Source organism: Centrocercus urophasianus, unplaced genomic scaffold (assembly GCF_019232065.1).
Source record: "Centrocercus urophasianus isolate 14NV4802_14NV808 unplaced genomic scaffold, USGS_Curo_1.0 seq_12, whole genome shotgun sequence".
Lineage (NCBI taxonomy): Eukaryota > Metazoa > Chordata > Aves > Galliformes > Phasianidae > Centrocercus > Centrocercus urophasianus.
The window spans coordinates 37,102,070-37,117,799 of record NW_024884364.1 but is presented as its reverse complement, the minus strand read 5'-3'; the positions used below and the strand labels follow the sequence as shown (position 1 = coordinate 37,117,799).

Here is a 15,730-nt window from a genome sequence, read left to right as displayed (position 1 = left end):
GTGTCTGAGGGCAATGAAGATTAGTAACTGTCAGATTACAGAATGTGTAAAAAAACATAACTCCATTAGACTATTTCCTGAAACTTTAAAATTCATTCATTTTAAAAATTCATTCCTAAAAACAAGAACAACTAATTAATTTCAGGACCAGATTACTGATTTTTCTCACCTCTATTCTGGACAGCCCTAGCAATGCAGTTGCAGCTCTGACACTACTGCTATCCAGAGTTCCTGTGATCTTTCTTCTTTTATATTCAGTAGTTGACATCTGCTGTTGAGCAGCAATAGCCAGAGCTCTTTCTCTCGATTCATTGACCAGTGGAATCCTGAGTTTTTCTTCGAGAGTCTGTCCAACTCTACATTTCAAATATAAAATTGGCTCTACTGCACTTGGACCTATTTAAGTAAAAGCACATCAAAAAAAAAAAAAAAAAAAAAAAAAAGACAAATATCGTAACTGTATTAGAACACTTAAAATACTTAGCCTGCAAAGAAAAGGCTAAACACAAAATTCCTTTCATATTCACTTATATGCTATTTATCTACTTACCTATTTTCCTTATAATTTTTTTTTATTATTACTGGGGAAATATAAATCAACGTAAATCAAAATCCAAATACAAAATTCAAAAATTCTACACCGGCTTCAAACTATTACAATAGTAGCAAAACTTAAAAAAGTCTTTCTGCTACCTAAAAACTACAACTACCCTTTTATCCCAGTAGAATATATTGCATCCCTACAAGCAGGAACTACTAGCAATATAATTCTAATTAGAGATGGTAAAATTCAATATTTTTCCAAATACCTTGCTTTGAGATCCACAGTTCTTGTCAAAGCTCTCTGAACTAAATAGCAACAAATATTTACTCATCCCTCACACATGTGCACTTGACTTAAATCAAACAAACATTTTCACTTTCCCAAATTAAAATATTAGTAGTAAGAAACTACTTGGAAGGAAAATAAGTCTGTGATAGAACCTTCGTGCACACAGTGGTATCAAACAATCCTAGAAAATGAATGTTTTATCTTATTAGGCAAGCCTTATTGGAGACAAATTACATTTAAGAGCAAAATGGATTTCTGCCATTTCATGCAAATGCTATAAATGAAAATCATCTTGCACTGTTTTGTTTAGCTTTAGTTTCATAGCAGACAAGTTTTCATAACTGCTGTATGTCTCTGTATTTTTATTTTTTCAGTGAATGTTTGTTACAATGTTTAGCTGATCCACAAATTCAACTATTCTCAACAGCGGCTTTCTTTGAATCTCAGCCCAAAGTGGCTTGAAATGGCTGAGATATGAAGATCAAAAGATAAGAAGGTCCCACGAACGTGACCCTGAGCAGACTAATTCTAGGATTAAAAGCAAGGAAGAGCTTGTAGTAACTAGAAAGTTCCAAGTAAAGTCTAGAGCACATTACACGTTTTACATATCATTGCTATTCATAATGGAGATCTATTTCTGTGTCTCATCAATGAATATCTAGTAGAACACTGACTTTCCTACGGAAAACACAACAAAAGCAGAATTAAGTAAAAATGGCTACTGAAAACCAAGACTGTAACGTACTATGACAGTTCACTTGTTTTGACCTCTGATAACAGTTTTTATTTCACGATGATCCAGAATGGGATGCACTTAACTTAATGAATGGTCATACTCTTGAATTAACTGCTTATACAAGAACAGCCTCTGCATAACACACATAAGGGTGCAAGAGACCTTGATTATTTTAGGGTTGAGCATGTTGTAAAAACTGTTAGCATATAATCACTATAATATTTTTATATGAAGCATAGAAAAGATTCTAGTTTGAGGTAAAATGAATTTATAATTGATTATACAATCCAGGCTTTTCCTTTCTCTCTTCATAAGAATAGTTAAAATGCTTGAATACAAAATATTAGAGGGTCTTCAAAGGAAGTGGCATAGAAGTTGTCTTAAGTTACATAAGTGTCTTATTTGACCTGGATGTGTCATCTTTAATTTTTACCATACTAAATCTGTCCTGTCAGAAAACCTCTTGGAAGAAACATAATCTCTAACATATTAAAATTTGCTCACCCAAAAACACATCTAAGACTCAGTCATGGAGAAGTACGTCTCAATCACAATCAGTGAAATAGGCCATATACGTAATGATCATTTCCAGGTTAGTTACTGTCAGACATTTCAACATTTCTTAACAAGCAACGGGAAGAACAGTAAAGTAACTTCCTAATGTGTATCACATTCTTTAGTGTCAGAACATAAAGTAGATATATTTCAAATAACTGCCACGCCTTTCTGAAATAGGAATGACAGCAATTTATCACTGCTTGAGGACAAAACTATATCTGTAAAATCACAATACTGTATACAAAACATTATAAAACTAGGAAGACTAGTCAAAGATGACTTGCCCTGGTATATCTGACTACAACCTACATTCTGAAGTAGAAAACAAGAGAAATTATGAGAAGATATTCATATAAACTATATTGAAAACAACTTTACACAGAAGTTGAATACAATAGCTAAAAACTAGCTAACTTCTGCACTGAAGGGAATGTACTGGACTACACTAAAATAAACATCTCATAGTTACGCTGTACTACAAACAACTGCTTATATCAGATATAATTAATGAATGTTAGCAAAAATCACTGGGAACTAAAGAATATTTGTGAAGTAGATTGATTTGCTCTATGTTTCTCTCCCACCATCCATTTACTTTACCTTCTAATGTACTGCTAACATGCAAAACATTTGGACTATCCATTGGAAGCAGTTCTGAAGGCAAAGGTATGTCACCTGCTCCTTCTACAAGATATACAAATTCTCCAATCTGAAACACAGAAACACATAATCAATTTGCAATTCTGGAAGAACCATCATTTTAGAACTATGTTCAAATAAAAGCAAATTACTGTTTCAAACCCTAGTATGATAATCATGTTTCTTTAATGTATCTGAAAAATGAAAAAATTTCAATGAGATGAATCCTTTTCAATATATTTTAACTGAATGAGAATACTTTGAACCATATATAGAATGGTAAATTCTTATTATGTGCTATAGCCAGATATATTTAAACACGTATACCAGTTGCCTTGATTGCTTTCCACTGTTAAGAATTGTAATTTTGAGCCAGTAACACTTTTCAAGAAAGCAAACAAGAGCGGAATTCAAAGCAGGCTAGCATCAGGTACAAATTATCCACTAAGAAGAAAATAAGTTAACAAATCTTACTTAATTCATCAAAAATAATTAAAGCCTTATAGGAACTTCAAAGCAAACATAAACATGGCCTAGAAAAAAAAGAAAGACAGTAACTTGTCATGAAGTATAAATTAATGATCAGAGAAATAACACTTTCAGTCATTGAAGAAATTAAAAAAAAATTAAAAAGGGTGAATTGAAATAGAAAAAAAAGTATTACTAAAAAAATAAGAAAATTCATTAAAGTATAGTTTGAAGTTACAAAGAGGACATCCCAAAACTAAAAATACCTAAGTTAGGTACTTATATACTTACTAGGAGATTTAGTACATATAATATTATTGCTTTATTAACTTCTGCATTTTTAAATTACTGCAATTTTTTTTTATTTTTTTTAATTTTTTTTTGGATCATTTAACTGATTGATTGCAATGCAAGGGACCAAATGGTGCTGCAACAAAACATATAACTTGCCACAGAAGGTCATCTCTTATCTTTCTCGTAAAAAAACATTCCATAAAATCCTGCCTTAAAAATGCATATCAGTCATTTATTCTGCATTCCAGATACGAGGGCAAAAAATCTTTATATCATTTTGTTCATCTGCTAAACTATGCAATTTTTTCTCTCTAATACTGGTCAATAAAAGAAGATGAGTCTGTTTTTTATTTTATTCCAGGCTTCATCAAATATTTACACTAAGGCTGGCAACATTGCAGTTATGTTTCTGACCCAGCAGAAGGAAACCTATTCAATTTTCATGGCACTTTCTCTCCTTTCTTGATTCAAGAGTTCAGAGAAATCTTCCTTAACAGGGATTAAAGAATCCTACAGCAAAATTGGTTTCCCACATATAAACTAATAGCCACTCCTGGGAGCCAATTTAAAGAGAAATTATTCCTATTTGATACAGCATTTTGACTCCATAAGGACTATTAACATATATCACAGCATGTACATTTAATTTCATGAAGGTACTGGTTGCTACGTTGCCAGTTCTACTACCAATTAGTTTTCTTGTCATTGCTGACAACAATATGCTTATATATATGAACAAATTTCCCCATTTCTCTCCCTGCTTTGAAAATATATTGCTTTTTGGTCTACATAACATGTAAATCCTGTTTGCTGTTTGTGATCTTGAGGAACAGGGGCTTGGCAAAGACTGAGGTCAGGACCCTGAATTCAGGGAGAGTAAACTTCAGGTTGTTTAAGGAATTGCTGATTGAGATCTCCTGGGAAGTTGTCCTTAGAGACAAGGGACTGGAAGGAAGCTGGCTACTCTTTAAGAATGCCCTTCTGAGAGCTCTCTGTCCCTCAGAATAAGAAAGTAGGCAGGAGAGGCAGGAAACCAGCATGGCTTGGCAAGGAGCTGCTGGTCAAACTGAGGGAAAAGAAGGGATTGTACCAGCTGTGGAAACAAGGGTGTGTCACCTGGGGAGAATACAGGGATGCTGTCCGGACTTGCTGAGAGGGGATTAAGAAAGTCAAGGCATGGATGGAGCTGAATTTGATGAAGGATGTTAAAAACAACAAGAAGGGATTCTATAGTTATATTGGTCAGAAGAGGCATGTCAAAGAAAGAGTACCTCCTTTGGTAAATGAGAAAGGAGAATTAGATACAAGAGATATGGAGAAGAAGGCTGAAGTACTAAATGAGTTTTTTCCTCTTCACTGATAGACAGGATTTTCATATTTCTCATGTCCCTGAAGCTTGCAGTTCTGAGCCTCAAGGTGAGAAATGGGGGAGTAAATCCACCCTGCTGTAAATGCAGAGCAAGTCCGAGACTGCCTCATGTGACTGAATGTACACAAGTCCATGGGGCCAGATGACATACACCCCAGGGTCCTAAAGGAGCAGGCTGATGTGGTTGCTGAGCCACTCTCCCTCATATTTGAAAATATGTGGTTGTTGGACAAAGTCTCCAGGGACTGGAAAAAAGGAAACGTCACTCGCATTTACAAAAAAGGGAGAAAAGAGGACCCAGGAAACTACAGGCCAGTGAGCATCAGTTCAGTGCCTGAAATAACTGTGGAACAGATCCTCCTAGAAGACATGCTAAGGCACATGAGGGATGAGCAAGTGATCCGAGACAGCCAGCATGGCTTTACCAAGGGAAGGTCGTGCCTGACCAATTTGTTGGCCTACTGGAGTTAAACCACAACTCAACTACATGTTCTTTAAAGCTTCCAATCATGGCTTTCTTTCTTAAAAAAAAATAAAAATAAATAAATAAAAAATAATAAAAATTGCCAGTGGTTTCAAATATCAAATAGGGTCAGATAAACACATTTGAACATCATTGTATTGGTCTTATTTTCTTTAAAAATAAGGAAAAAAATAAAAATGGCCAGGTGCTATAACCTAGTTAAACACTACAAAGAAACATCAAGAGATTACAAGTAATCTCTTGCTCTGTATTGAGGAAAAGCATGGAAGCTAAGAACCTGCTTAGCTTCCTAAGCTTCTCTAAGGAGAAAAAGAATAAGTCATGTAGTTCTGGATGTATTCTTACAAATAAAGAAAAAAAAAATAATAAAGAAATGAAACACAGAATAGCAGATACATATAATGGCACAGAGCAAAACCTGAAACACAGAGTTTATATTACGGATGTAAGAAACAGAATGCAAGCCTTGAGATCAACCACACATAAAGTAGGATTAGACAAACAACAGGATGTTGAAAAAACATTGATAGCTGATGGCAAAACACAGCAAAGAGGTTAAAGAGGTAAGAAGAGAAAAATAAGAAGGTTGTTGCCACTGAGATATAGGATTACAGGAACATCGAAAAGGCTGTATTGCAAATTTTAAACTCTGAAAGTTGATCAAAAATAGGTCTTGGTAACTTGATGAAATCAATTTCATTTAAAAACAAAGGAAATCTTAGATTGCATGAATCAAGAAAAAGGGTCAGTATTCATGTACAACAGGCGAATGCTTTTAATTTCTTTTCTGGATATAAAAGAGTGGTAAATTTTGGTTTAAATTTCTTTGCTAAAACTTGCAACCTTCTGATCTTCTTAAGCAACATTTGCCTGAAAGAATTAAATGAATATTGTACTTCAACCAAAAGCAAATAAGCAAACAAACAAAAAAACAGAAAATGAAAATATTTTCACTTCAAGTCTGGGCATAGATCACCTCAAACATCTAAAAGCTTTACAGAAATGATCTTAATTGACTAGAATATCATGTGAAAACCACTTAAAGAACTTAGTTTCCATTCTTACCATTTCATTAACCAGAATGACAGTGCAGTAACGTTTTTCCAGATTAAATGGAAGAAAGAGAATCTCTAGGGCTGCAGAACTTCTCCCTGCCAAAAACAGCTTTTCCTGGGGACTGAAGAACTCAGGCAGGAGGCTGGACTGGACAGCTGTTAAAAAAGTTTTAGTGGTTGCTCAAATAGAACAGAATGAGACATAATATATTGCATCTGCCTAGGATACTGTGTACAGCCTGCTGTAACAGTTGGTGTTAAAGGCACTCCAATGTTACGCGTATGTAAACCTCCTGCAATACTGCACACTAATCGACTGGGTGATCTTGTGGGTCTTTTCCAATCTTGGTGATTCTATGATTCTATGATTATTGCGTGTACTGACACAAAATCAAAGAAAACAGACTGTTCTCACTATCGGTAAAAACTCTTCAAAGATGTACAGCCTATAACTAAATAACTCCTCTTTAATACTCTAGTTTAATACTATTTAAATGAACTGCCTTGACCTCAGCAGCAGAAACATGTTGTTATAATATGAAATTCTCCAGAATTAATAATAACTAAGTTTATTATTACTGCTTTAAACTAAACCTTGTGTTGACAAATAACATTCTTCCTAAGACACTAAGAATCTTACAGGTGAATGTGGCAGATTCAGACAACTTTCTCAGTGAGTGCTTTTCCTGTACTAAACAAATTTGGGTAATGTACAACAGTTTAGAATTTGACTTGTGTTCAGCCTTGGCTGTCTAACATTCTAGAAAGGTCAACAGACTGGAAAGCAGAAGTGCAGGTAACTGAAATGAACACAGATCACAGAACTATAGAATGCATGAGGCTGGAAGGGTCCCCTGCAGTTCACCTGGTCCAACCCAGCATGCTCAAGCAGGGCTAAATAAGAACCTTACTTCACACTCTGGCTAATCAAATATAAATGATTCACTACCTCCCTTCCCAAACACCAAGAGCTTCATTAAAGAAAAGTAATCATCCACACCTCCCACCTCCAAATACTTCTTCTCCCCATCATTCAAATTGAAAGAATAGCTTCCAAACAAAAGGAATTTCCCAACATACACAATTCAACCAACAGCTAAGTTGCACATGAATCTGCTGTTTCCAAAGCTAATATAAACAATAACAAGCACAAATAAACATAAAGGTCAATTTTTACCCTTCCATCCAAAAGGGTAATTCTTTTTTTTTCTTTTTTTTTTTTTTTTGGTTTCCTGCTTAGTCTCCTGTTCAAATGTTCCTCGTCCAAAGTATTTCAGACTGTGGAACAGTGAATCTTGTGAGAGCCCTCCTTCCTTACCTGCTCCCTGGATTGTCAAAAATTAAACAGTTACCAAAGAAGGCACATTCAGTACATAATTCAGATTTAATAAAAGCAGCCTTTTATTGCGGCTGCTCCAAAAAAAACAAAAATGTATTTCTTGAGGCCTGCTTTGCACTTAGGACTTCACTTGCCCTTAACAGCAATGTTTCCTCAGTTCAGGATGTAAAACACAGAGAACACTCTTATTTAGGTTTTGCCGTGTTACAGAGAGAAGAATGAAAAATTATTCTCAAAGCAGAATTACACTTCTACAAGAAATAAAAGCATAAATTTAGGTTCCTACAACACTAAAACACTATAATAAATGACTCTGCAGCAACGATCTGAAGCTAAGCTTGCTTTGAAAGCTATTCTTAAATTACTACAATAGTTGTAAACTACCTCATTAGTTAAAGTAAATACATTTTTATGAATTTTTATGAATGCTGTAATAGCTGTTAATCATATCTCAGAATACAATATGAGAAATGAATATAAATAGAAGGGAAGGTGATTCAAATTAGATTACAAATCTGTTCTTCATATAGTTTCATGAAAACAAAACAATATTTTCCAAGAGGACAGAATTCATTTTCTGAGGTCAAATTTTGCTCAAGAGCACTTTTGACAGCTTCAGATTCATACGTTTTTACAGAACTTTTTCATTTTCTGTTTCACAGGAAAATAAAAGCAAGATTTGTACTGTCTATGAATACTTTCAAAGATAAACCAGGTAAGCTGAAGAAGCTCCACAGCAAACTCCCATGCAGCTCTTAAAAGAATAAGCACTTTTAAATTTATTTATGTTAAAGTCACTAGGTCTATAGTGCAGCTTTAGAAATAAATTCAATCAATTCAACAAATAGTACATTCTACTAAATAATAATTACCAAGTGTATTTTAAGATTTCAGAATCAGATGCTTTAATTGCTACTGTAGTAAGGTAAGAGGTTATAGTGATACAGAGATACTTACAGCAATTAAAGTATTTGGCTTCATTTGGCTCTTCAAGCAGTGTCCTGTTTTTACAGTTTAACACATTATTTTCAGAACTAAAAGGAAACAAAGGAAAGCAATAGACCAAAACTGGACATTAGTATTTCTGTTAATGGACAGCTTTTTTCCTTTTTGTAGACATAAATACAGGAAATTCAAACGTTTTCAATGGAAAAAAAAACCAAAAAATTTGGAACCAGATATTTATCAATAATGGTTATTTAATTTCTTTGACATACATTGGGAGTCATATTTATAATGAAAGTAGAAAAAGATTCCTCAGTTAACTTGTGTAATATCTCTGCAGTATTCATATAAACCAAACTCCATGTCAAAATATACATATACATTATATATATATTTTAATATAGATATATGTATTAGTCAAAAGCACTGCCGTCCAATAATCTTCCACACAGTTTTTCTCTTTATCATTTCAGTATCCTATGACAATAGATAATTATTACCTTGTACATCCAAAGGTCTTGGAATGCAAAATGCCAAGGCCTTGCATTTCACTGATAACTCAGTTGATTTCATATCAGTTTTTCAGTGTTCCCCTTAAAAGCTATTCTAGAAATACATCTAAAAATCCTATTTATTTAATGTTACATACTGGTAGATTTAAAAGATATACTACAATTTCTATTCAGAGCACAAAACAGCATGGCTTCATCCTACTATACCTTAACAGGAAAAATGAGAGTTAATCACAAGTTAATCACTAAATGCAATTTTCTAAAATAAATATTTTAAATAAATATCTCTGCTCTTCATGATGTACTATACTGTTCCAAAACACCAAATTTTGGTATAGTCTCAAAGATACTTAAATGATCTCACAGCAGTTCCCAGACTGAATCAGTAGCACACAAACTATTTAAAACTTACAAGCTATTATTTTCTCTTAGAGGAAACGGGGCACAATCATTTAAGAAAAAAATGCAACATAGACAGTTGAACATTTGCATATTTCTTGGCAAAATTAGGGAGATATAAATCGTTACCTTCTTGCTTCAGTTAATTTAGTTCACTTGCAAAGTTCTTTTCCACAAGGCTATGGCCCTGAAGAAGTAGAGTGAGAAAGCCTGGAAACAGCTAAGCTTGTTTCCCCCAACCACTTCTACATTAAGACTACAGAAATGGTCCACATACAGTGATAGTGCAATTAATCACTCACATGCAAACCTAATATAATCAAAGTTTTTTCTGAAAAAGGAGGAAAAGGAATGAAGAAGATAAATTTTAACCTAAGCATCCTACTCTGTTTATGATGTTATTGTTTTTCAAGTGAACTTGAAAAGAACAGATATGCCTGAAAAAAAAATTTACAACAGTCTTTGCTTATTCCTAATCCCTCCAAATCAAACTGTGCTTCTTACTTTCTTATTTTTTTTATGTTACTAGTATCTTATTTCCTTGATATTACTTTATATTTTTTTTGTCCTTCTTCACAAATAATTTGTACCACTGTTGACAGGAGTTCTGCTGTTACATTTATGGAAGAACAGTTTTGTTTAATTTAAAGTAAGTACAGGCAAGAGCCCACAGATGATGAAAAAAATACTGTAATGTATCTTAAAAAAAAAATACTGCAAGTAAATTTTTCAGCTCTAGACTTGGGTTTAGTATTATCTACACATAAAAGTAATTCTCCTCTAGCAGTAAAATTTGATGAGCCAGCTTACAGTAAACAATTATAATGTACAAGATTTGCCAGCTACTGGTCCCTCTTACAGTGTTAATATTGCTGTGCTTAAAAAAAAAAATCACAACCTTAAATAAATTGATTTGTAAAATTCTCAGAATATGATACCCTGGAGATTCAGTTTAACATCTATACTTTTTTTTTTTAATTATTTTTCAGAAGGAAAAATGATCTCTGAAGTATGTGGGTTCAACATAATATATATTCTATACTAACAAATAATTATTTATTTCATTTCACATACATACAAATTTCCTATTTCAGTACTTTATCTTTGAATCAGAATGCCAAGGTGTGATTGTAAAGACAGAGACTAGAGCAAAAAAATCATTACAGAAACCATGAACTGTTTAAAAGCTATATGAAAACTGACAACAAATATAATAATGTAATGATGACATTATACATTAAGACCATATGTAATACAACAAGTCTTCACTGGGGTCTGCATAAATCCCATTTTTGGAGTTGAATGACTGAGAAACTTGTTTTACTGGTTTGAAGGTCTGTCTCTGTAAGTTTATTCTCACTAAAATAAAGTATTTGAAGATTAATGAATGGGAAAAGAAAGAAAACAGTTTTTGGCAGATACACATTATGTCTCATCCCACTAAAATAAAATACATAATTCTTGCAATACTAAAGATTAAAAGAATATAATTGTTTAAGAAGCCTGTACTCAGTTTTGCTCAATATGTTCCCTTTAAATACACTGAGAAATAAGGTTGGAAAGAACAGCTTAAGCTGCTATAAAATTAGTCTACATAGACATTTTGCTATGGTTTTAAGCCCACAGTAATGTCCTAGCAGGCCTTACACACTAATCATTTTACTCACGTTAACATTCAATTCTACTGTATGAAATATGTTGAAGAAGATGAGCTCCAAAACTATATGCTGTTTAGACACGACGGCAAAGGATCCTTGATCTAACTGTGGGACTAAGCACGTAGTTTTAGTTCAGCATCGTTTTGTATTTGAATTCCTGGGCCATGTAGCAAGTATCTCTTCAACTGGTTCTTCTCCCATGGGGAGAAGACCATACTGGGACACAGATGTGGGCCAAGGACAACTACTGAGGTGTCGAGGGCTTCAAAAAGTACAGAAAAATGTGTAATTTGAAAAAATCTAGTGGCATTTATCACAATATACATAAAAGAAAAAAAAAGTCAATTGGATAAAAGAAAAACCACCACCCTTCTCACAAAGATCGTTCAGCTAAAGGTGGAAAAAGAGGTTTTGACTGCAACCACGAATTATACCTTGGCTCAGACACAAGCTATGGTTATGATTTTATTTTAAATAACTTAGAATTAAAACTTTCAGCCTGTGGCTGAAAAACAGTTATTAAGCTGACAGTTATTAAAACAGTGCAATTTGTAATGTCTGGCAGGTTCCAAAAATTGTATTAGATATTTGTGATCTACGCTAGGACATTTCCAGAGAGTGTTATGAAAAGAGTGCCAAACCTTCTTTGGATTGCCTCTTTCTCCTTTTACCTTGACTGTGAATGATTCTGATCTACATCTCTCTTCTTCAATGCTCCTAAAGATTTCCTGCTGTTCATCTGAACTTCTTGATACTTATCTCACAGTCTAACAATTAGAGATAGTGAAGACAGAAATTCTTTTGGACTATAAATCTATTTAAACATTGTTCCATCTTTATGATATATATCTCCTTGTCTCTCTGTTACTTTCTGCTTTTCAGTTTTTGTGATTTTATTACATTTATCACACTTATTTTGAACTCTCCTTCACCTTACAGATTCCCTATGCTAGAAAATCTGCCCTTGGTCTGTTTAAGGAAAATGTCTAGACACAAAATTATATTAATTTATTTCAATAATTCTGTATTAACATCCTCTCATTCTCATGTGCAGCTCCAGAGGCCTACAGAACCTGCAATATTTTACACTTCAGCACAGTCTGAATTCCCTGGACTGCCCATATATAATAGGCAGTTGTACCTTCAAATAAATCTATAGACTTCATTCCAGGATTCAGAACTATTCCTTCTTCTAAGGTTCTAGTGACATGAAGCTGGTCAATCTTACTGACATTTTTAATATATCAGCCACCTAAGTTATCGTGGTTGTCCACACCCAGCATCAATATTTCACCTTTTAATTCTGCTTTTTCTACAAATGATATTTTTTTAACGATACTTTTTCTAGAAAGGATATCACATTCATGTTTACCTTTTATAGCATATTTTTCTTTCTCAACTGTTTCAGTAAATTATCTCAAAATTATTTTAAAAATATTGCTTCTTTCTACTATGGTTTCCATGTCCTTGCCTACAATTCTTTACAACTGCTATGCACACAAATATACATACATATGTAATACTAATAAAACTGTACAACTCCATATATTACAGAATTACAGAATCACAGGGGTTGGAAGGATCCTCAAGAGATCATTGAAGCCAACCACTCTGCTAAAGCAGGTACCCCACAGTAGATCGCACAAGGAGGAATCTAGGAGGGTCTTCAATATCTCTATAGAAGGAGACTCCACAAGCTCTCTGGGCAATCTGTTCCAGTGCTCCACCACTCCTACCGTAAGGAAGTTCTTCCTCATGTTAGTATGGAACTTCCTATGTTCAAGTTTTAGGCCGTTACTCCTTGTCCTACATTATAATTCGCAATTGCCATTCAAAACTTACCTGAACGTTTGCTCCTGTTTTAATTGCCTGGCTTGATGTACTTGTTCCGGCTGACTTAAGTAACTTGTGGATTCCAGGAAAATGACCCTGGAACATGGCAAGTACACGTAAATACTCCTTTTTACTAGCAAGATGAGGAACAAAATATAATTTATCAAGCATTTAAAAATTAGAATAAAGAAGCCTACTGTTTTCAGCTTGTAGTACTTCCAAAATACTACTAAAAAATATTTAGTAGTTTGGTAAATTCTTCTCGATTTAATAACTTAAAATAATTTGCACAATTTAATAATGAAAATTTTGAAGGTTTTGTAAGCATGTAAATCCTGAGACACGTATTCCAGATTACTGAAAATTATTTTAAACTGCTACTTAATCAATACTACAGATTGATCTGTTATCATAGGAACGTTTTGCAGGACATGTCATTTTATGACAAGGAAACCAACTTTCTTTCAAAAAAGCTGTTTAAAATAAAACATTAAAAACAAAAATAATGTGCATTTCAACACAAGCAATACTGATATTTTAAGTTGGAAATAATATTCTAAAATATAATTTATGTTACATAATTCACAGCTTTTGGAAATATCTGATATTTGCTATATATTTGACACAAAATCAAAGAGGCTCATATTTTAATTTGCACTTTTCTTAGATAATACTACATCATACGTGTAGTTTTAAGATTTTTAGCCCTCTTTTTGGTAGAAGAGCTACTTTCTTGATATCACAAGTATATTTCCTAGTGTTATTTGCAAATAAGCAATACTACCCCTTGTGGAACTGTAGATGTCTCTAAACACTGAAAAAACTATTCAAAGAAACATTTAATTGTAGATTACTGGTTAAACTGCAGCCCAAATTCATAATTACTGTAAGTGCTTGTCATGTAGTTGTTGAATTATACGTATAACATTAAATTATTTAATCACTTTAATTTATTCTGAGAGCTATCCAAATCATAGAACAGATTACAGACAGTCTCAATAACCACCTCAGTGACTGAGAAAAAAGGCAAACAAAACAAATAAGTTCTGAGCAGAAAGATGAGTCAACAGGGAAGATGACCGGCATGGAGGAACAGGGAACTTTTCCTCAGACTCCAGGACAAAAAGAGTCTATCTCCTGTGCAAGAAGGGATGGGAAACTCAGGGAGAGTACAAAGAAGTTGTTAGGGTATGCAAGAAGAATATCAGAAAGGCAAAAACCCATCTTGAGCTCAACTTTGATGCTGGACTAAAAGAGAACAAAATACATTTTTTCAAATATATTAACAGTAAGAGGAGGGCTATCTCCATCCTTTAATGAATGCAGCAGGGAATGTGACCACTAAAAATAAGGAAAAGGCTGAAATTCCTATGCCTTCTTGACATCTATCTTTAAAAGTCAGATCAATTATCCTCAAGGTACTCTACCCCCTGATCTGGATGTCTGGGATGGAGAGCAGAATAAAACCTCCACAGTTCAGTTGGAAATAGAGACTGAACTGTCACAAGCTCATGGGGCTTCACCCAAGGATGCAGAGGGAGCTGGAAAAGGTGATTGCCAAGCTACTTTCCACCATCTATCATCATTCCTGCTGGAGTGTCCAGAGGACCGGAGGCTTGCCAGCGCGACTACCATCTACAAGAACGTCATAATGAGGATCTGGAGAACTACAGGTCTGTCAGCCTGACTCAGTGCCAGGAAAGGTTATGGAGCAGACCATCTTGAGTGAGATCACATAGCACGTGTGGGACAACCAGGGGATCAGGCACAGCCAGCATGGGTTCATGAAAGGTGGGTGGAGAATGGAGTTAAATTCAGCCGGTTACTGGTAGGAAGACCCTTCAGAGGGATCTGGACAGCCTGGATCACTGGGTGCAGGCCAATGGGATTAAATTCAGCAAGACCAAACCTGGTCCTGCACTTTGGCCACAACAACCCCAGGCAACACTACAGGCTCGGGGAAGAGCAGCTGGAAGACTTTGTGGAAGAAATGTATCTGGGACTGATGGTTGATACTCAGCTGAACATGAGCCAGCAGTTTGCCCAGGTGGCCAAGAAGGTCAATGACATCCTGGCTAGTGTAAGTGTTGTCAGCGGGAGTAAGGAAATGATCATCTCCCTGCTCTTAGCTCTGGTGAGGCCGCACCTTGAGTACAGTGTTCAGTTTTGGGTCCCTCACTACAAGAAAGACATTGAGGCCCTGAAACATGTCCAGAGAAGGGCAACAGAGCTGCAGAGGGTCTGTAGCACAGGTCTTATGAGGAGCAGCTGAGAGAACTGAGATTGTTCGCTTTGGAGATGGGAAGGCTCAGGGGAGACCTTATTGCTATTTACAATCACCTGAAAGGAGGTAGTATTGATGTGGGGATAAGCCTCTACTGTATAACTAGCAATAGGATGAGAGGAAATGTCCTCAAGTTGCACCAGGAGAGATTCAAATTAGATGTTGGGAAAATTTTCTTCTTTGAAAGAGTAGGCAAGCACTGGAGAAGGCTGCCCTGGGAGGGAGTTGAATTATTATTCCTGGAAATGTTCAAGAAACATTTAGATGTTGTACTAAGGGACATGGTTTAGTGGGGAAATATTGGTGATAGGGGGCACTTGGGCTG

The 15,730-nt window shown here is 34.8% G+C and overlaps 1 protein-coding gene across 1 annotated transcript in view; it reads right to left on the bottom strand.

Moving 5' to 3' along the window:
* The window catches only part of CFAP47 (cilia and flagella associated protein 47), a 259,426-nt gene that overhangs the window by 142,310 nt on the left and 101,386 nt on the right, over positions 1-15,730 (bottom strand). The window contains 5 exon segments of the mRNA XM_042809679.1: positions 170-396; positions 2,727-2,835; positions 6,446-6,591; positions 8,732-8,808; positions 13,131-13,217. Of these exon segments, the coding sequence (XP_042665613.1) occupies positions 170-396; positions 2,727-2,835; positions 6,446-6,591; positions 8,732-8,808; positions 13,131-13,217 (646 nt within the window).